The sequence below is a fragment of the Populus trichocarpa genome, chromosome 19 (assembly GCF_000002775.5).
Source record: "Populus trichocarpa isolate Nisqually-1 chromosome 19, P.trichocarpa_v4.1, whole genome shotgun sequence".
Taxonomy (NCBI): domain Eukaryota; kingdom Viridiplantae; phylum Streptophyta; class Magnoliopsida; order Malpighiales; family Salicaceae; genus Populus; species Populus trichocarpa.
Genome location: NC_037303.2, coordinates 12,428,069 through 12,450,964, shown reverse-complemented (window position 1 = coordinate 12,450,964; position 22,896 = coordinate 12,428,069). Strand labels below are relative to the sequence as shown.

General features: G+C 36.4%; 1 protein-coding gene across 1 annotated transcript; it reads right to left on the bottom strand.

The window, feature by feature from the left end:
- Positions 1-77: 77 nt before the first annotated feature.
- Positions 78-5,235, bottom strand: LOC7467432 (uncharacterized). Its single transcript, XM_002325525.4, has 14 exons — positions 5,097-5,235; positions 4,884-4,985; positions 4,589-4,791; positions 4,129-4,201; positions 3,905-3,979; positions 3,710-3,820; positions 3,561-3,603; positions 2,615-2,714; positions 1,576-1,678; positions 1,400-1,495; positions 1,244-1,276; positions 752-851; positions 449-533; positions 78-351 (listed from the first exon to the last, which is right to left on the bottom strand). The coding sequence occupies exons 2-14, from the start codon at positions 4,977-4,979 to the stop codon at positions 225-227; spliced, it is 1,245 nt and encodes a 414-aa protein (XP_002325561.2). The 5' UTR covers positions 4,980-4,985; positions 5,097-5,235; the 3' UTR covers positions 78-224.
- Between the last annotated feature and the right edge of the window lie 17,661 nt (positions 5,236-22,896).

Genomic DNA, 22,896 nt, shown 5'->3' with positions numbered 1-22,896 from the left:
ACACTTGTTTTAAGAGGAGCATTTAATTTAAATTATTTGACCTTTAATCTCGAGCTCAAGAAATCAGGACAGATGCATGCTCAAATCTGGAATTTGACATCACCAAGTTCAAGCTTACAGCGGATATATCCCAGGGAATAAATTGTAAACTAGAAAGAAATGCAAGTGTTTATTGGAGGATGACATTACAAAATTCCCCCCCACAAAACATTGCAACAATAACATTATGAATCTACGGCAGGCTTTTGGGTCTTCAATCCAAATAAATTCTCAAATACTTTTGGGGCCATGGGAGGAATGTTCATTGGCTGAGGAGCCATGAAATTGACAATCTTTTCATGGACGTTGTACCTGGAAATTGTGATTGATAAGGAAAAATCAATGAAATGCTCTGGGTTACTAGAGATGAAAATGATAGTGCAGAAAATGAGCCCTCCCGTGCATGTACCTGATCTTTCGACTCTTTGAAGCACGCCGATCAACAATCTTTCTCTTCTTAGTTTGCAACCTTTTTAGAGCATAAAAGGTCGCCTCTGCAGACAATCAATAAGCAAGATTAAAGACATTAAATAAGTGTAGGGCCGGTACTTGAGGAAACCATCTGATCCTCTATCTTGGAAATGAAGAATGTGAAAGTGAAAAACAGCCACCAATTATAGCTTTATGGATCCTTGGGGCTGCAGGTCTAATATGGTGAAAGTTTCCACACGAATTATGAATATAAGCAAATAGGATGAGATAGAATACTCACCGGTGGATGAGGGGTCGACATTCTCCAAAAATTCTTTCAATAACTGCTGATAAAATTCAGTGTCATTTAGAAGTTCAGGATCACCATCGGGACATGTTTCCTAATTAGAATTGAAAGATTTAGCAAAACTGTTAGGCTGGCAATATCCATGAAAAAAAAATTGTTATAATGAAAAGAAAGAAAAAGAACAGAGAATTTCCCAGACAAAATAAGAGGAAAGAGAAAAGGCCTCCAGGTAGACATCATGTCCATAGAATCAGGCAATCAATATTAGGATTCTATCAGAACACTTTCACGCGTTAGCTGATGAGATGTAACCTGACTTCAATTGAGTGTCTGCTTAGGCCTTTTGCTTAGCCTGTTCTCACTCCATATCTCAATTCTAGCTCGGTTCTTAGCCACATTACTAGGTGGAAATGTGGAATACCTAAACTTACCAAGTTTGAACTAATATGGGAAAATGATATACAAATTACTCATTCACAGGATTACCTCTCCCCTGGCATTGCTCGTCAACTCGGGAACCTGCCCGTTAGTAAAATTCAGGTAGTCAGTAACAGCAAAAGGAAAAAAAAAACTGAGCTCATCATACCATGAATTTTGCATCATTTCTTAGACTAAACTACAAAAAATTGCCAATTATCTTACAGCTCCAAAAACACCAATGGTTGATCTTCTTTGTTGCATTTGCCTGACCATTTTAGTTGGATCCCTCATATAAGCAGCAACTTGTTCACTGATATTCTGTGATTGGAAAAGTAAAATCCAGTGAGTTTCATCATACCCTGGACAGCATAATGGCATCATCAGCTGTAGAGCCAAACCTGATTAAAAGCCTGCAATTTTCCTGTCATAGCAGCAGCACCAGTTGTCACCTGTGTCTTTCTCTGCCATTTATCTATTGATTTGTTTCGGAAAGGAGCTATTCTACAAGATACATGCATTTAAAGTTTTAATACTTAATTCATGTGTTCATATCCACAGCAGTTTTTCACATCCCAATTCTAGCTGAAACATATCCAGAGTATGAACGCTAGTTTTCCAATATGAAAAGGAGGAAGAAGCATTTAAATTTTAAATCTGTATGCTCTATTAACTGCTCAGGGAATCTGTACAAACCAGTCCTTGAATTGTTGGTCATTTGGATGGAGACCCCTTCTCTTTTTCTTTTTTTTCTTTTTTTTTGATTGACAACTCTTTACTATGTTAAACTATTAATAAGTTCCTTATTCTTTTTTGTTTGGATTGACACCCTCTATATTCTTTTAATTTTGATTTTAATACGTGAACTATGATGTGTTTGGATTAGCACTACTTTTGTCACCATCGGAACTCTACCTTTTTGACAACTAAATCAACCCAAAAGACCACTAAAATAATCCTTTCAACCTCTCTCGCAACATTTTGATATCAAAATCCATTATTAAACTCCAATCAAACTCAAAAATTTGAGTTTTTAGTTTTTCAATTTAAAATTTTAAAGCCTTAAAACATTAAAATCCGGTGGTGGGGGGGGGGGGTTTAAAGTTCGTACAAATGAACTCACAACAATAAAACCTTTCATCCAGTGGTAATGCCGTCGCTAACATTGCCTAAAACCTAATAAAGGAGCCCCCAATCATAGTTTATGTATTAAAATCAAAAGAAAAAAAATATAAGAAGTGTCAATCCAAATAAAAAAAAAATAAGGGTCTATTAATAACTTACATAGTAAAAAGGGTGTCAATCCAAACAAAAACAAAAGGGGAGAGAGAGAGAGATCTTCATCTAAACGATCAATAATTCAGAAGGTATTTGTATAAATTCACCTAATAGATCAAAATAAAATAGCAATAGCTGTGCATCTACAGACAAATGTAATACCTCTTTTGCATCTCAGAAATTCTTAACCAATCTATATCCTCTTCGGCATCCGAATTTGTCGAATCTTTTGAATGCTTCTTAGTGACCTGTCCAGAATCACCTTAAAAAGAGAACAAATACATGGAAAAATTACATTGAGGTCCACTGTACACAAATCTTAATAAAGAAAACGTTTCAGGCTTTAAATTATAACTTCATGGACCGCTCTAACAAGAAAAGAGAAGGTTGCATGTTGAATAATCACAACTTGCTTAATACTAAACTCAATTAATACTGCAGGAGGAAATTCCCAAAGCTTCAGAATCAAAGCAAGAAAAAACGAAGATTGATTCTGTTATATCTCCATTCATTCGGGAAAAAAGACATAAAATGTTTCATTCCAATATACAGGACTTATTTTTTAACCTAGGTCAGAAAAAAAATTTATTGTTTAGATACACAGGAATTTCTTACTGCAAGTCTTTTAACTTTCAAGAGAGATTCCAATTCATACTGGTAAGGAAATATCATTATAAACAGTGGAGAATTTAATGAAGAAAATCACAATTGAACATCCAGATAGAATACTAACTGTATCAGTAAAAGGTCTTAAAAAAACCATCAGCGACATCTAAAAATGGAAACAAGCATTCTAAATGCCTATTGGTGTTCAATTTGAAGACAGGCTGCCAAATGGGTACCTCCTCCCCACCTCACACTTCCCTTCCCTTCCAAACAAACAAAAGCGTGGTTATACACTTACATCACTCAATTTAATTTTCAATCATCTGCCAATTATAGTTTGTGTTATTCACATAATTCAATTCACCTGGACAACCAGATGCACATAATTCCTACAATGACAGAATCATTGCGCACAAATGTTTTAGTATGCTAGCCTCCAAATAACAACGGAAAAGGCACAAAATACAGAATATAGTTATATGAACAAGCATTTGCAATATACCATTAGAAGATTGAGAAATTGATGGATTCTTCTCGAGCAAAGCCTGATCATATAAAGTAAAAACAACCCAAGTTAAACAAAGAAATAGAAATTGATGAGATTAATAGCTGTAAAAAGAGTACAACATAAAAGACCAATGACAGCCATACCTCCTGTAGTTCCAGTAGAGATTCCAAAGTCTTCTTGGATGAGGTAATCACATCAGCATATGCCATCCCAACTACTTCATCAGAATCACAAAATGAAGACCTAACCGGTTCCTGCAATCAATTGCTTTCATGTTTGATCAAAATGCTTCAAGCAAGTCATTGAGAAATAAAAGAGGTAGAGAAACCTAAAGATACCTGCGGTAATCTGTTTGAGTTTGCAAATGCTTTTTGAAGTAAGAATCTGAACTCAAGAGTTTTGTCCCAGAGAGCCTTAAGAAAATGGTAGAGAAGTTAGTGAGTGTTTGATCACAGCACATGAAAAATCTGATTAGAATATTTATCAAGTTGATCCCTTATCAATGATGATAGTAGCTATTGTAACCAATGAATATTGTGAAAGAAACCATAAGATTGAACACCTTCTGGTTCTTCACTGCTTGACCTTTAATGAGATCTTCATCCTTGTGGCGTTTAAGATTCTTCCATATATCTCTGAAATCAAAAACAAAAAAGGTTAATTAAAGCAAATCTATTAGAGTTCATGATCCTTGTAAACAAAGTTTCAAAAACAAGAATCAAACTTTTAAAAGTTTGTACAAAACCCAAATATTATTATAATTAACTTTGTCAAATTAACAATAAAACCAAAATGGCTCATCTCACTACCTAATTGCAGTCTTATTATTCCCATATATTCTCTTCATGCTTCGAGAAAAAATCAAGTTAACTGTAAACTAAAAAAAATAGCAAAAAGGTGCATTCGCTTGTCCAAAGCTGAACCCTAAGCACAAATTTCAAATATACCAAATTCATCGTGTGCTCTCTATACAGCTAGATGAAAAGAATATTTACCAAAAACAGAAGAGAAATTTGTCTTACTGCTCTTGATTGCGAAGATTCATATATTCTTTCTCAAGGTCTTCCATCTCGCCATCTTTTCCACTCTCTTCGTCTTCTTCTTCTTGCTTCTCTCCTTCTTCTCCATCCTCCTCGTCCTCATCTTCCTCTTCTTCTTCTCCGTCCTCCTCCTCCTCATCCTCTTCATCTTCGTCGTCTTCCCTATCATCATCATAATCTTCCATCTGCATCATAAATTAAATCAGTGATTAATTAAATCGTAATCGCTGTCAGCCATTAAGCAAAGCAACAGAGGAAAAGCCAAAACACGACTAACGGTAGTAAGAAGCTGCTCGCTTTCCATGTCATCAAACTCTTCAAAATCGTCACTATCTCTGCTTGATTTCCTTGACAGCTTCTTGGATAACCCCATTTTGATCTGAGAAAATTGTTTAATAAAATCAGTAATCATTCTTTCTTTTTTTCCTAATCACATGACAAAAGTTCAAACCCTACTAACTATATCACGGGAAAAGAAGAAGAAAGTTACCTGCTGATTAAAGGAAATTGAAAAAACAGAGAAAATAAAGGAGAGCTTCAGGCGGGTGGGAGGGTGGATCTCTCAGGGTTTTAGTGCTGCCTGCTACGTCGTCTTGACTTAAACCCTATAATTGGAGGTTGAAAAGAAAGGGATGGGGAAGAGATAACTTTTATAGCTCAACGATGTGGGCTGGGCTGGGCTCGGCTCAACGTAAATTGGGCTGCAAACTTTTATAATATTATAATTATAATTTTACTTACTATAGATTAAGAAAAACTATTTCGCGTGGTAAAAACACTATATATTAAGCGTGATTTATTAGAAATTATAATAGTGAAATTACGGTGAAAAACAATATTCTGTCATGCCATAGGATGCATCTCGACATTCTATTCCTTTTTAGGCAAAGCGTGAATGAAGATGATATCTTAGTTTTATTTTCTTTTTATCTCTTAATTTCTCTTTTATATGCCTTGATTTTCATGCTATCCATTGAAAAAAAAAAACATAACAATTCTTAAACTTTTTTTCTTTTCAAATTCAATTCATGTTTTAGATGGCTTTTTTTTCAACTTTATACTGTTTAAGTTTTTCATCTTTCAAATTTGATTCTCAATTTTTTTATTTCTTTAGATGGCTTATAGATTTTATTCGTTTCTCATGTTTTTTTTCTTGGTTTTTTTTATAGTTTTTAACTTTATTCTTCATATAAAGTTTATGATTTTTTTAATAGTAATGATATTTATTTTAGTTTGATACTTTTTCTTTTGATTTTTTGTTTGTTTTCTTTGCTTTCTTATCAAAGTTTTTATAATTTTTAATTTTATTATTCAAGTCAAGTTTATGGTTTCTTCCGCTTTTTGGAATTGCTTGTTTTGTATGATCATTTTTTTGGGGGGAGCTAGCATGTTGAATGTGTTTTTCTTCCATTAGATGCCTATAATTTCTTACTGCTTTGTCCACTAGATTTCCAGCAGGAGTTAAGTTAACCATATTAACATGAATAAATTTTGAATAGATGAGTGCTGTTTGCATTTTTTAATCCTTGTTTTTTTAACTCAATTTCATCACTATTTTCCCACAGATTGACAAAAGAAATTTTTAACAATTATTACATTTTAAATATAGAATATTGTCGAACCACATACTTCATTTAATAAAGTATAATTTTTGGTAGTTTATCTTTTTTATTTCCACAAAACTGGAAAAATTAGAAAATAGTAAATACTCCTTTCGGAGGAAACATTTTCTTTTCAACTAGCATTTTTCTGAGTAAATATTTTATAGAACGCCTAAATACTAAATGAAAGCAGTGTATTTCATTCTCTGGTCATGCTATGTTTGGCAATGTGTTTGAAGGGGCTTTCCCGAGGTGATTTTGGGCTGGAAAGGCATGAACCGAGTGATGTTTGGTGGCTTTTATACGAGGATGTCAAATTGATTGAAAAGAGCTCGAAAGCTCATTTGATGCCTCTTTAGTCCAAATGCAAATTTGATGCATTAGCAAACACTCTCAATGTTCTAGGCTGTAGGAATGTATTGAGCTTGCGCAAAACTTTCTTTTCATTGTGGGTGTGCATCTTGCAAATTTGGCCTGATATTAATGTGCGCCTTACTTTTGAAGGGATCTTCTTTAAACGTCAGCAGTTATGCAAAGTGGAGAAAGAATCCAATCTTCCAATCACAACGATGCACTGGAATGAAGTATAACAAGATTGACTTCAAGCCTGATGCGTTACTCGGCGAAGATCTAAAATTATTATGGCAGAACTAAGAGATCTCAAATAGTTGCTTTTAACTGATAGACAACTCAATAAAGCTTTGCAACGGTGTTGAGGGTGTGTTTCTATGAAAAAAATGTTATAGATTTTCATGTGGATTTTTATGTAATAGAGAACTTGGGTCTGCTTGTTTTGTACCTCTGTATTTTTCTATTTTAAGTTAAAATGGGAAAGATCCCTTTTTTTCCTCTATTGCAGCTAATTCTAGGTAAATATGTTTTCTTGTTTTTATACTTGTATAAAACTAATTAACGTGGAAAAGGTATGAACCTTTCTCCACAAGCAAATGAAACCTAAACATTTTTGTTTCTGTTCTTGCTTGATTGGTGGGTTTATTTGAAACTACTTATTCTGTTGCAGCCAAAATATCTGTTTAAGGGACTGGACTTCTGAAAAACCAGTCACCTCATTGCTTTACGCACTTGGTTCAATGGACTCGGTTGTTGCTTGAAATTTTATGTTGTATTTTCTTTCTTTGTTTTGTGGTCATTATTATCGGAATTAAGAGTTTTTAAAATAGCTTGTCTGAATGACAGAGAAAATTACTAGAGACAATCAAGTCACACTTGGACAAAACTGAGGAGATTGGGGAGTTAGTTTGCTATTATGCCAGAGAAGGAGTGGTTAAGGTGGCTGCTCTGTCGATGGTGGCTTGGAAAAAGCTGATGGCCGTGGACTCATTTGACAGTAAACATGGTGCTAATTGTGGTAGAAGTAAGATTCGCCAATTTTTAATGAGTGAGATTGAGAAGCTGATTGACAAAGAGATGCAACAGTTGGGAAAATCGACAAAGATATATATGGATAAGCAAAACATTTCATCGATCAAGATGTCTACAAATAAGCAAAATATGATGTCTACATTGCAGTTGCTTGAAATTTTCGAGAGGGCTGGTGATGGTTTTGATCAACTCTTGCCCTGTTAAATAGTTTGATTTTGTCTGTTAATTTTGTGAAGGGAATACCATCCTCTCCATATGGTTGTGGGAGGCGGCCCTTCCATACATTTTCGATTTCGGGATGCAGCTTTGCTGTCAAGCCAAGCCTTCCTTTCACATGAAAACCCAAGTAAATCAATCCTCGCAAAGACTAGAGTCGAGGGTGTTAAATTTTGCATCCTCCAGGAAGTGGGCATCCATGGCACTATCACTCAGCAGGGCCTTGAAACGTGTTTGACTTATCTAGATGTCACTGATAAGGTATAATACTTCTCTTTTATGTGCTCCTGTCAATAAGCAATTTCAGGGTCACTAGAGGCGTACCCGGTCGTTAACTTCAAGGTCTCGAGGGATTGATCAAGGTGCGCGTAAGCTGGCCCAGACACCCACGGTTACCAAACAAAAAATACTTCTCTTTTATGTGCTCCTGCCAATAAATTCATGAGCTACTTGTGCAGTTGCTTCGTGTTGATTTCTTTGACTTTCTTATTAAAGAGCTGCTTGTGGTTAAGAGCACCTGGAACTTGTTGTTCATCCAGTTTGCTGGGAATAACTTTTATTATCATTTGTTCATCCATTTCTACATAATGTTCTAAGTTGTACACTGCAGAATCAGAATTATGAAGCTAAAGAAACTTAACCAAACATCATATGTAAATATAGCACGTAGAACAGAGAATAAAAAAATAACCAAATGAAAAGTAATACTGCTTCTAAAATACATGGCTGCTGATGGGGGAGAAAAACTCTGAACTAATTGATAATCACCATACAGAATCACACCATAGCAAATCTTCGTTGCGCTGTCTTGCCTCTCAGTATTTCATGCTAGTAACTTCTATACTGCCTCATCTGCAGCCGATACAGCCATTTGTGGAAGATGTAGCCAAAATTCCTGTATTCAAAGTCCATTATCACTGTATCCATGAATTGGAACTTGGCTACGATATCATCTCAAAGGGTCTCTCATGTCCCATTATCACTGTCGTTTATAAAATGGAACTTGGCTATGATATCGTTCTTTTATGTTTTTTAATTTTTAGTTGGTGAAAAAATATTATTTTAATATATTTTTAAATAAAAAATATTTTAAAAAATAACTTTTAATAATTAACATTTTGTTTGACCCCCTCTTGAAAAGATGCAAGTCCTCGTAAACGCCATGCGAATAGAAGTGGGCAGAGGGTGTGGGTCCATGAAAATGACAGCCTGAGTTTAGCAGTGGGTTCGGGCTCATGAAAATGATAGCTTGGAAACTTTGCAGGATAATAATAATAAAAAAAAAAACACTGAACAAAATATTCAGTACTGTAAATTGTTAAAGTGAAATTAGCATGTTATAGTGATTTTTTTTATTAATATTGTTTTATTCGTATAGTGTGGGTCCATGAAAATGACAGCATGAGTTTAGCAGGGGGTTCGAGCTCATGAAAATGATAGCTTGGGAACTTTGCAGGTCATATAATAATAATGAGATGACATGTACGCGAGTTATAAAACAAATTTACTTAATAATATTATAATTATTAATTAATATTAGATAAATAATAAAAACTAAAATGATATAAAATCTATATTTAAAAAAAAAAAATGTTTTCTTCACATGATTTAGCTTTTCTATTTATATAAAAAAAAATTACAAAACTAAATTTTCTACCAGCTCAATATTAAAAAAAATCAACGAAGACAATTTTGAGAAAAAACTCATGAGGAAAAACACTGTAGCAATCCACAGTATTTTGTGAGGAAAGTTACAGTGCTTCCCCACATGATTTAGTTTTATTGTAATTGTAATTCTCAACCAACTTAATATTAAAAAAATAAAATTGATAAAGACAATTTTGAAAAAAATCATAACAAAAAAAAATCATATGAGGAAACACTATAGCAATCCACAATGTTTTAAGGAAAAAAAATACAAAGCTAAATTCAAACTATATCAATATTAAAAAAATAAAATCGACAAAGATAATTTTGGAAAACATCATACAAAAAAGAAAACACAAAAAAAAAGGAAAAAAGCCATGTAGGGAAATACTGTAGCAATCCACAATGTTTTAAAGAGGAAAAAATTACAAAGTTAAATTCTTAACTAGCTTAATATTAAAAAAATAAAATCGACAAATATAATTTTGGAAAAAATCATAAAAAACAAAAAAAACCATGTGGGGAAACACCGTAGCAATCCACGATGTTTTGTGAGAAAAACCACAACTGTAATTCTCAACCAGCTCAATATTAAAAAAATAAAATTGACAAATAATTTTGACAAAAATCATAAAAAAAACTACGTGGTGAAACACTATAGCAATTCATAGTGTTTTAAACAAAAAAATTACAAAGTTAATTTTTTAACCAGCTTAATATTACAAAAATAACATCGACAAAAATAATTTTGGAAAAAAAACCAAAAAAGAAGGAAAAAACCATGAAAAAGAAAGAAAAGGAAAGCATTGTAGCAATCCACAGTAAAATGTGAGGAAATCTACAATGTTTTCCAACATGTTTTTAAAAATCATAACAAAAAAAAAACTATGTGAGGAAACACTGTATCAATTCACAGTGTTTTAAAGAAAAACATTACTTTTTAATCAGCTTAATATTAAAAAAATAAAATTAACAAAGATCATTTTAAAGAAGAAAAAAAGCACAATAGCAATCTACAGTAAAATATGAGGGAAGCTATAGTGCTTACCCTACACCTTTTAGTTATATTGTAAAAAAAAAAAAAAAAACTGAACAAAATATATAACATGATGGTTTTTTTCACTGTAGCATTACATAGTGAAAGGCATCCACCTTTCACATTCACATGGGGAAAAGTTAATGCTTTTAATTTAGATTTGAATGCTGGATACAAGAGTCTTGAAAGGTATAACAACAACAACAATAATTTTTAATTTTATTATTTAAATTAAATGTATTTTTTTTTAATAGTGTTGTAACCCAATTTTGGATCCACCAAGATTTTCTCAAATGTTATTTTATTTCTATTATTATTTATAAAAATCCAAAAAAATTAAGAAAAAGGAAAATTCAAAAATATATTTTTCTCGAGTCAACCGCATCTTTCCATAAGAACCGATTCCACCGGGTCATTACAGGTCAAACCATGTCGGCCAAGTAAAAAATGAGTTTTCAGGTCAAAACCGTCATTTTCGGTCAAAACCGAGTCCACCGAGTCAATACGGGTCAAAACATGTCGACCAGGGTAAAAAATGAGTTTCAGGCTGTTTTCGGGTCAAAACCGTCATTTTCGGTCAAAACCGAGTCCACCAGGTCAATACGGGTCAAACCATGTCGACCAGGGTAAAAAATGAGTTTCAGGTCATTTTGGGTCAAAACTGTTATTTTCGGTCATTAAAATTGATTTTTAGCGGTTGATTCAGGTTTTTTCTAATACTGATTTGAGTTTTTAACTTTACCTATATAAATATTTATTATTATACATAATAAAAACAAAAGTAATACAATTTGTCAGCGGGCAGTTGCGCCGAAAGCAGGTGATCCATTTTTTCTTTAAAGCAGATCGGTGGATGATTTTGATGTCCCCTGTCATTGGCTATAAATAGCCAGGGACACGCGAGAAAAAAAAAAGAGAGAGGAGAAAGAAAAAAAAAAAAGAACAAACACTATTCACGTTTTTTTACTATTTTTTCATGCGAGTAAGATATTGATTTTTATTAAAAACAATATGGAAAATACCAAATATATCCCGACACATCTCAGCCTTTGAAATATTCCAAGATTTGATCCCGTTGCGCCACATCATCCGGTGTACCGAGCTTTCGGTGCACCGCGCCACACCAGATCAAAGCTCCGCTCATCCAGACCGTCCGATCAACCTGCAGATCTAGCCAATCACAGCCATCCGATCGTTTCATCCGAGATCCAACGGTGCACAGTGTTCAGCGGTACCGGTGTACCATACACGCGTTCATACCGTAGCATACTCTCGGACTCTCTCTCTCCTCTCGTCGGCGACGCTCTCTCTCTCATCCGATCTCCACTTTCCGGCCGTCTCCAGCCTCCGCACCACCACAGAAAGGTTTCTCCCCTGCTGTAAAGAAAAACCCCGGTGGTTTTCATCGTTTTCTCCGCCTCATCTGGCCGGAAAAAGACCGCGATCGTCGGCTGCCACCGAAGCTTCAAGTCGTCGATTCTCGCTCATCAGCCATAAACGACCGTCAAGACCACCACCATAAGAATCCTCGACATCAGATCTACCAGGATCGACCATCGGTTGGCCAGAAATCTCGCCGGAAAATCTCCCCGCCGCCAACAGTAGCCGCGCGTGTGCCACACGCGCCGCCAGTGGCATTTTCGGAATTTTTCAAGAAACCCGAGGGTATTTCAGTCTTTTACCTATACAGTGGCACTCATGTAATTTTTCGGGGTTTCTACTGGTATTTTTGATATTTTTTATATATAAATGCTTGTAAATTTTCTTGCATGTTGTAAAAAATACAAAAACCAAAGTCGACACGTCTCTTTTTTTTTAAAAGGACCGATGTCAAAAATATAAATACCAAATATGGCTTATGTCCATTATTTTTTTTGGTAACCCAGACGTAATTCTCCTTTTTAGGGTTGAAACGTCATATTTTAGACAAGTCTCCTAATTTTTAGGGACTGATGTCATTTTTAACGCGTCTCCTATTTTTAGGGACCGACGTTAACCATTTGAAAAAAAACAAATTACCAATAAACCCAAAATATAATGGATTATATCCATTATTTCTTTTGGTAATCCAGACGTAACTCTCCTTTTTAGGGACAAACGTCAATATTTTAGACGAGTCTCCTAATTTTTAGGGACTGATGTCATTTTTAACGTGTCTCCTATTTTTAGGGACCGACGTTAATCATTTAAAAAAGAATTACAAATAAGCCCAAAATATAATCGCATTTGAATCAAACAAAAAACACACAAGTAAGGGTAACCTTTCTATTGAAAGGATGTTTTAAGGGTGGTGTCTAGCTTCCCTTAATCATAACTAACCCCGTACCCGAATCTCTGGGATCAGTGTCTAATTTGGGATTTCTAGTTCCCTCAAATTACTAGATGGCGACTCCAATAAAATCTTTGTTTCCCCCAATCGAGAAAAAAAACCCTTTTTGTTAAATAAACAAAAAAGCGGGAGCCGTCGCCCGACGTCGTGTATCGACAGAATGGCGACTCCGCTGGGGACTTAGGGTTGAGCCAACTGCTTGTGTTTGCTTTTCATTTGCTCTTTCTTATCGCTATTTATTTTTGGGCACTTATTTTATTTGCATTATTTATTTTATGCAATATCTACTGTGATTCTTTTCAATTTTTCATATCGTCACATGCATACATATTATTTATTTGTGTATTCACACACTTCACGGTGAACCCATAAAAGCTCTGGACCCGAGCTCGTCCTGTTTAAGATTAGAAAAGAGAGATTCAAGTGGCAAGTGTGACTTATGTCCACTGATGCTCATTTGGACTTTCGCTTGGATTGTAACTCACCCTATGCAACTAGTATTGTGGAGTTTTTCTCCCCTACTCATGTTGTATAAGGTTAAGAGGCCGATTACTTCACGAGTAATTCGGGCAATCTAAGAACCAAAGAATATCTTTAAGGATAGACTAAACTGAGCCAAACCTTATGAGCTAGATCCTATCAAGTAGGATATACCCATTAGGACACGAACAAATGTCAATGCATGAACATACATGTTCATATACATTTCATATGCTCATTAAATCTCCACCGATCCTTACAGGAAGTGTGAGATGGAAAAACCCATTACTATTGAGGAATTTTTGACCAGATCAGAATTGAGCCAACATGATGAAGGGGATTGTTTGCCATCAAAATTTGAGTCTCAGTTGCCAGAGCATGTTAAATTAGATGACAGACCACTTGGTACAGGACAACTGCTAGACTGCTGGGAAAAGTTATCCTCTCATGATCAAATCACTTTTCAGAAACAATATGGGGATCTATCATATTTACTGAAGATTAGGGTCCAACATGCTTGTTTTCAGGCCATGATAGGGTTTTGGGATCTAGAATATCGGTGCTTCACATTTGATACTGTGGATATGACTCCTACTATCGAGGAGTATGAATCCCTGCTAAATTGTCCCAAGTCAGAAAAGGTGTACTTTTACACACCTATAGAGCATGCACTTTCTAACTTTGCTTGGATTACCCAGACAGACTGTCAACTAGCAAAATCACATGCAACTAAACGAGGAAATAGCCAGGGTTGGTTTTGGAATGAACTAGAGGCCATATTCAAGAGGAGATTACATGATGAAAGCAATGAAATTCGATTGAGAATTTTGGCCTTAGGGATATATGGTTTGGTTCTTTTCCCATCTGCCGAAGGAATGATTGATTTTGAGGCTGTTAATGTATTCAAAAATGTGGTGACCCTTAAAATTAACCCTGCTACAACAATATTGGCAAAAACTTTCTCATCCTTGAATTATTGTAGAAAAGCTGGAAGGGGTCGTTTAAGATGTTGCTTACAGTTATTGTTTGTCTGGACTGTAAGTCATATGATTGAGGGGAAGATTTCAGGTTTGGTTGGCACCCCATGGCATCTTTATTCTCAGCTGGAGAATTTTGCTAAAAAACACTTGCATGAAGTAGGAAGAACCACATGGGAATCAATATTTCTATGTCTAAATAAATCTCAATTTCATTGGAGGAGTCGATACTCTTACTTCAAATCTTATCTGGCATATTGTGGTGAGTATCCATGGGTCCCGTTGATAGGAGCCTGCTGCTGTATTAACTATTGTCCTATCATGGTTTTACGACAATTTTGATTTGAGCTGTAACACCCCACCTCACTAGCAAAAAATTGTCCGCTTTGGGCCTCCCAATCCACCCATGTCCAGGGCTTCCACCCAGGTCCCCCTGACGGGTTTGTTCTTAGCAGCCACGCATGGCCTCAAAACGCGTCTTTCAAAGTAGCGCAACACACTCACCCTGTCAGATACTGTCCCTTCTGGGCCCCCTGGTCCACCCATTCCCAGGGCTTCCACCCAGGTCCCCCTCAGGGTTTTAAACGCGTCTTACTAGTTAAGATAAGCATGCACTTATAAGGCCCTAGCTCTGGACGCTCGCTTCCGATGTGGGATCTTCCATGAGCAGTTTATTCCAAGGACTACCGAACTCACAACATTTTATGAAGATTTCAAGACTTCGAAGAAATTATTGGAGTCAGTGAATAAGACATGGAAACATCCTGGTAGGGTTACTTCTGGTAAGAGAGTAGAAGGAAAAACAACTGAAGGATATCCAATAAAAATCAAATTTCTCCCCTAAATCGGTTCAAGTTCCTGTAGGTTTGGAGTCCTCAGTGAGAACTTTCTTAAGAGAATCTGATCTGGTCTATTCCTCGTCATAAGGAAACCTTGCAACAAATAACAAGCATGCATAAAACATATGGCATTTTGCATCCATTTGTGCATTTCATTCATTTATCAAGCATGCAAACGTTTGAAACATACGTTCCCCTACCTGAGGTCTAATGGACTGATGAAGATGGAAAATCAAGACAGGGGTTAGCTAGAGGCTCCTTATCAAAAGGAAGTTGAGAGCAGTAAAGGTGAAGTAGTTCAACTCATAAATCTGTTTGAATAAGTGTTGAGCTTCAAGAATGGAAAGGGAACGTCTGCACAGTCTCTTGCGTGGAACACTACTTATCCACGTTCCATTGAAGTTGCACCTCTCCTTTTTCATCATGAACAATGACAGCATTGTCTTCAGTCATCAATTAATGACGACAACCCTTGTTCTCGTTCAACTGTACTGATAGTCGTTCAAAGCCTTCACATATTCCAAGAGCACATAATAGCTGCTAGCTTTCTGTTCCTGGTGCATTGGCTTTCTTTCCAGACATCTCTTGTGAACATCATTCCGGTCCAGCAGTATCGGATGTTGCTCTGAGAAAAATAAGAGCAGACATTGAAACTTTAACAGAGCAGAATTCCCACTATAGGTGTTTGTTTGTTGCACTGCCAGTGAGGAATCAAAGAGGAGACAAAAGGGTTTTCAGATTCATCAGTTTCTCTGTTGAGACAACGCATGATTCCACACGTCGGCAGTGGTGGTGCTGCATGTTTCTATGCGCTACCAAGATTGCCTGGCTGTTGGAAAGTTTCTACCAATCCACAAATAACCACAACAACATTGGAAAGATTGATATGATGTTGTGAGGATTGTCGAAAGATTTGAACAAGCTATGAAGAGGGGAATGATTGAAGATTCTACCAAGAATTCTAGAACAATAATGAGAGATGAATCAAAGGATGCCTCTGACGATGGGAAGCCTTAATTATGTGGTCCAACCAGGTCTCACTGTAGCATCAATTGCTCAAATGTCTTTGCTAAGATTGACATACCTCGACCACTCGAGTTTGTCTACCAGCATCTGTTAGACTCTAGACTTATTGCCCTGACTCCGCCAATTTACCTCATTCTGAGTGCGCCTTTGAGCCCTCAACTCCTTTTGAGTGCGCCTTTGAGCCCTCACCTCCATTTTGGGTGCGCCTTTGAGCCCTCATCCCTTTGGTAGTGCGTTTTCTAACCCTACCTCCTTTTGAGTGCGCCTTTGAGCCCTCAACTCCTTTTGAGTGCGCCTTTGAGCCCTCACCTCCATTCTGAGTGCGCCTTTGAGCCCTCAACTCCTTTTGAGTGCGCCTTTGAGCCCTCACCTCCATTTTGGGTGCGCCTTTGAGCCCTCGTCCCTTTGGTAGTGCGTTTTCTAACCCTACCTCCTTTTGAGTGCGCCTTTAAGCCCTCAACTCCTTTTGAGTGCGCCTTTGAGCCCTCACCTCCATTTTGGGTGCGCTTTTGAGCCCTCATCCCTTTGGTAGTGTGTTTTCTAACCCTACCTCCTTTTGAGTGCGCCTTTAAACCCTCACCTCCATTTTGAGTGTGCCTTTGAGCCCTCATCCTTTTGGTAGTGTGTTTTCTAACCCTACCTCCTTTTGAGTGCGCCTTTGAGCCCTCAACTCCTTTTGAGTACGCCTTTGAGCCCTCATCCCTTAGGTAGTGCGTTTTCTAACCCTACCTCCATTTTGAGTGCGCCTTTGAGCCCTCAACTCCTTTTGAGTACGCCTTTGAGCCCTCATCCCTTAGGTAGTGCGTTGTCTAACCCTACCTCCATTTTGAGTGCGCCTTTGAGCCCTCAACTCCCTTTGAGTGCGCCTTTGAGCCCTCATCCCTTAGTAAAAGATACATGAATATCATTGGGGGATTTTGTGCCATTCAGTTGAACGGTTGCAAGAATTTCAAGAATCAAGTTGAGTTTGTGCAAAATGACGTCATCGGCCATATTGTCACCTCAACATCCTCAGATTGACAAGTGATCGAAATGCTTGGCAAAACACAGATATAGCTAGAAAAGCTGATCCAAGAAGAGTGTTAAACTGTCGATCCTTTTTGTTATGAGTTTTGTCATTCTGCATTATATTTTGGGATCACATCTCATCTTTTAACGAAACATGTCTTTTCTTTGTCCCTTTGTTGTTCTGAAAGCATGAGATGTTTCTTTCAAAGGTTATTTTGACAAAATATTTTGATCAAGCTCCAACATGCGTTTAAGATTAGTCAATCCTGAAGATTAAAATTATTTTTCTTGAATAACTCGATGCTTGTTGAAATGACATGAGGTGACCAAGAAACTTTTGAGCTCACACATGAAATTGAACCATACACCATGTAGCTAAGTTTTAGCAGTATGCATAATGACACGTAGTGGATTCAGTAGTTATGGACTCATGAATTATGATTCGTACAAGTCTAAATCATTACATTGGATGAGGTCAAAATTTATCGGTTCTAACCGACCTTGCTTGAAATGAGAAAAGGCCATTTTTGTTTCATCCTTTCATAATTCTTGAAATATATATCCCTTGCAGTCCCATTTTGAGCTGATAGAATATTTCTTTCATAAAAAACCCTGACTAGGATCACACCCCACACTGGGGGCAATGAGAATCTTTTCCTAGAAAAGACAAAGACAATGTTAGAGTCGATGGATAAAGGGAAGGCTTAGAACAAAAGTCCAATGATTGAGAAAGGGCTCGAAGAAGAAAGCCAAAGATTGATAAAGACACAACAAATGCCAAAAGTTAACCCGAAAAAAAATCAAGTGTGATGTCTTTTGGTGTGTCTATGATAAAGCCTTTACGATCTTCAAAAGATTAGATTGGCTATTCATCAAAGAAAAGTTGGATTTGCGTTATGACCTATGTTAAACAAATTTTGATTTTTGAGATTAACAAGGTTATATGTCACTGTCTCTACAAAGACAACGTGAGAAAAAGATTGATGAGTAATTGATGGTGATCCTAGGTTCTTGAAACCCTCAAACACCTTTTGAGCTTGTGAAATTCCTTCATTTCATAGCTATGAACCATAGCCTACATTACGTGCTTTAGAAAGTCCTTTTTAATCAAGTAAGCAATCTGAACCGATAAATGGCGATCTCAAAAATTGAAGAGTTGTTCATACAGGTCGTGACTTCATGAATCAAGCTACTGATTATTATGCATGCTGATAAAATTGTTGCTAAAAAAAAGAAACAATCTTTCTTGATAAAGCCTCAAGTTTTAACTCGGGTACCTTGTTTTTCTTGAAATTCATAAAAGGTCACCTCATTATAGACAATCAAAAGATATACCCAAAATTAGAGTTTAAAATGGATACAAAGAACCATGGAAAAGCCATTTTAATCTTACAACGAGTCAATTTCTTTTCTCTCAAAATACAAGACAATCAAAGGACTACATTGAATAGCGTGTGTTGGATCTTTGACCAATAAAGCTTGATTTCCAAAAATACTTTCAAAAATTGACATCTCTTTGATTTCATTTCAACAATTAGACTTGAATAGACATGACCTTTGAAATGTGAGATTTGATTCCAAAATAAGAAAGATTTTCAAAAGAAAAACATCAACCAAGTTTGCAAATTCCTGACAGAAATGACATCAATTCTCCTCGACACTCCTGGGGACAATACAATGGACCTTCGAGAAGGAAAACAAACAGTGTTTAAATCAGCTGGGGGATAGAGATGATCAAATGATGAATCAATAAACTGAGGACAATATGGTTCAAAGAAAGATAATCAGTGAATGAGCACATTCATCAATTAAGGGCAATGATGTTCAAGAACAGTTTATGATCCAGTAAACCCCGACAACAATTGAGAGCAAAGATGTACCTGAAGGACATCTTCATATCTTCATCTTGGTTTATCATCTCCAATATGGCTATGACTATTGAAAGATGTTATCACATGATCGCTTTTGCATGAATGTTGGAAGAATGCACCGCACCCACCTAGACTGACCGTGAGACCATCTGATTTGAAGTCAATGTGCATTGCACCACATGAGTATGAGTGATAAAAGCAACATCATTGATGAGGCCGAGACACTTCTTTTCACAATCTGGTTAGATGAGTTGAGAAGAACTTATTGAGAAAGAAACTGAGCATACAACGATGAGCTTTTTACTGCAAAGTATGAAATGTAGGTCTGAATGACATGACGGTTCCATTAAAGTGGATGACTGCATATACTTGAAGGGTATGTTTCAACTAAAGTCGAGTTCATAACTGATTGACAATCTTGATGGGTGTTGGCACGATGCGCACAATCAATCAGAGAACAATTCTTGAAAGAATCCAGGAGATGAACGATTTGTTAAGCTTCTTCATGATAAATCAAGCAACACTACACTTGGGGGCATTGTCAAGCTTGATAAACAGCGAGAGTAGTAATCATCGCGGACAACCCAAGATGGGCACTGCATTTACAGCTGAGTGGATGGCTAGCACATGAATGAGCCAATGCATCGAAAGAACAAAGAAGGCTTTGGAATGCAAACAAAGCCACCCTATGACGATGAAGCATCAAAGAGGGGGGAACCTATATTTCAAAAACAGGTAAGATGCATTGCATATCATCTAACTTCACGGGCATTGCATATTTGTTTTGCAGATATTTCAAGAAACAAAATTCCCACTGGGATCCAACGAGACTCACATGAATTGAAGTTCTTGTAAATCACATCAAATATGGCAATTCCACAAAAGCAAAATTCATAAATGAAGACAAGAAAGATGGATTTTTATTCATGGAAAAAGGGGTTTACAAGTACAAATGTTAAACTGTGCGAGGACGATCAGGGATATTTTCATCTTGATGATTAATCATGCCTCGGAATTCCTCAAATTGCTTATGCATACGCTCCATCTCTTCCTCGAACTCGAGGTGTCGTGTGTTAACATAGTCCCGCCAAAAGTCCACACGGGTATTCAACTCTTGATTTCTCCTCTCCAAGTTGTTTCTGTGACGTCTCTCATCACGGAGTCTATTCCTTAAATTCTCAATCTGATGATGGAGATCAAGAACCTGAGTATTCAACTCAAGTCTTCTGGCATGAAGACGCTCTGCAACGTTCACCAAAGACGAGGTAGCTCTGATACTGAGAGCAAGTGACTGATTCACTGCTTCAATATCGGTCCTGGCTGCCAACATTATTTCATCGCGAGGAAGGATCATGTCTCTAGCCACAGCTACAGCAATATCTTCATTGTCCATTACAGTATCCTCTATTGTAACTGGACGACCATTCACTTCAAAGGTAGTACACCAAACTGCAGGCTCTACTGCAGGAACAGGGTTTGGGTTAGCATTGGAAGAAGAGGAAGACATGGTTAAAGCTTCAAAAGTTGAGAACTTTGAGAGTATTGAAAATGCAAGAAGTTGATGATGTCTTTTGCCAAATACTGTGTGATTTATAAGGAATTTACTCCTACCATCGTTTTGAACGGCAGCTCAAATCTCAACTGTACATACAGTACTTCCTTGAGAAGCTTTCCTCATTTTTGGGATTTACAAATCAGATCTCAACCGTACATACAAGACTTTCTTGAGAAGCTTTCCTCATTTTTGGGATCCACAAATCGAATCCCAACCGTACATACAAGACTTTCTTGAAAAGCTTTCCTCATCTTTGGGATCCAATTACAAATCAAATCCCAACCGTACATACAAGACTTTCTTGAGAAGATTTCATCATCTCTGAGATCGATTTACAAATCAGATCTCAACCATACAGGTATGACTTCCTTTAGAATTTTTCATCAACCCTGAAGCTCATTGTTGAAATCACTTTCATGTATTTCACAGACGGGTCGGTTCACAAAACCATTGTTGAAATCACTTTCATGTATTTCACAAAAACATTGTTGAAATCACTTTCATGTATTTCACAAAAAAAAAAACCAATGTTGAAATCACTTTCATGTATTTCACAAAACCATTGCTGAAATCACTTTCATGTATTTCACAAAAACATTGTTGAAATCACTTTCATGTATTTCATAAAAAAAAAACCATTGCTGAAATCACTTTCATGTATTTCACAAAAACATTGTTGAAATCACTTTCATGTATTTCACAAAAAAAAAAAACCATTGTTGAAATCACTTTCATGTATTTCACAAAATCATTGTTGAAATCACTTTCATGTATTTCACAACAAAAAAAAACCAATGCTGAAATCACTTTCATGTATTTCACAAAAACATTGTTGAAATCACTTTCATGTATTTCACAAAAAAAAACCAATGTTGAAATCACTTTCATGTATTTCACAAGACTAAGGTTGAAATCACTTTCATGTATTTCACAAAACCAATGTTGAAATCACTTTCATGTATTTCACAAGACTAAGGTTGAAATCACTTTCATGTATTTCACAAAACCATTGTTGAAATCACTTTCATGTATTTCACAAAAAAAAAAAACCAATGTTGAAATCACTTTCATGTATTTCACAACATTAATCTGAAATCACTTTCATGTATTTCACAAGATCAATATTGAAAACACTTTCATGTTTTTCATTTGGGCAGGTCGCCCATAAGAATTAGACCAACTGAAAAATCTGTGTATTTTTCAACACTTCCATCGTTTTTCTTTACAAAACTTACTATGCAAAGTCAAAAGAAAATGAATTTTCCAATGCCTTTGCACCGTAAGCATTGTAAAGAGGGGGCAACTGTTGTAACCCAATTTTGGATCCACCAAGATTTTCTCAAATGTTATTTTATTTCTATTATTATTTATAAAAATCCAAAAAAATTAAGAAAAAGGAAAATTCAAAAATATATTTTTCTCGAGTCAACCGCATCTTTCCATAAGAACCGATTCCACCGGGTCATTACAGGTCAAACCATGTCGGCCAAGTAAAAAATGAGTTTTCAGGTCAAAACCGTCATTTTCGGTCAAAACCGAGTCCACCGAGTCAATACGGGTCAAAACATGTCGACCAGGGTAAAAAATGAGTTTCAGGCCGTTTTCGGGTCAAAACCGAGTCCACCGGGTCAATACGGGTCAAACCATGTCGACCAGGGTAAAAAATGAGTTTCAGGTCATTTTGGGTCAAAACTGTTATTTTCGGTCATTAAAATTGATTTTTAGCGGTTGATTCAGGTTTTTTCTAATACTGATTTGAGTTTTTAACTTTACCTATATAAATATTTATTATTATACATAATAAAAACAAAAGTAATACAATTTGTCAGCGGGCAGTTGCGCCGAAAGCAGGTGATCCATTTTTTCTTTAAAGCAGATCGGTGGATGATTTTGATGTCCCCTGTCATTGGCTATAAATAGCCAGGGACACGCGAGAAAAAAAAAGAGAGAGGAGAAAGAAAAAAAAGAAAGAACAAACACTATTCACGTTTTTTTACTATTTTTTCATGCGAGTAAGATATTGATTTTTATTAAAAACAATATGGAAAATACCAAATATATCCCGACACATCTCAGCCTTTGAAATATTCCAAGATTTGATCCCGTTGCGCCACATCATCCGGTGTACCAAGCTTTCGGTGCACCGCGCCACACCAGATCAAAGCTCCGCTCATCCAGACCGTCCGATCAACCTGCAGATCTAGCCAATCACAGCCATCCGATCGTTTCATCCGAGATCCAACGGTGCACAGTGTTCAGCGGTACCGGTGTACCATACACGCGTTCATACCGTAGCATACTCTCGGACTCTCTCTCTCCTCT

What these genes read in the sequence shown, in the direction of transcription:
- LOC7467432 (XM_002325525.4), bottom strand. Translation starts at nt 4,979, where the DNA reads ATGGGGTTATCCAAGAAGCTGTCAAGGAAATCAAGCAGAGATAGTGAC. An exon ending in AATTGCAGGCTTTTAATCAG is followed by an intron (nt 1,496 to 1,575) that starts GTTTGGCTCTAC and finishes TTCCAATCACAG; the next exon opens with AATATCAGTGAACAAGTTGC. An exon ending in TCAAAGAGTCGAAAGATCAG is followed by an intron (nt 352 to 448) that starts GTACATGCACGG and finishes CACAATTTCCAG; the next exon opens with GTACAACGTCCATGAAAAGA.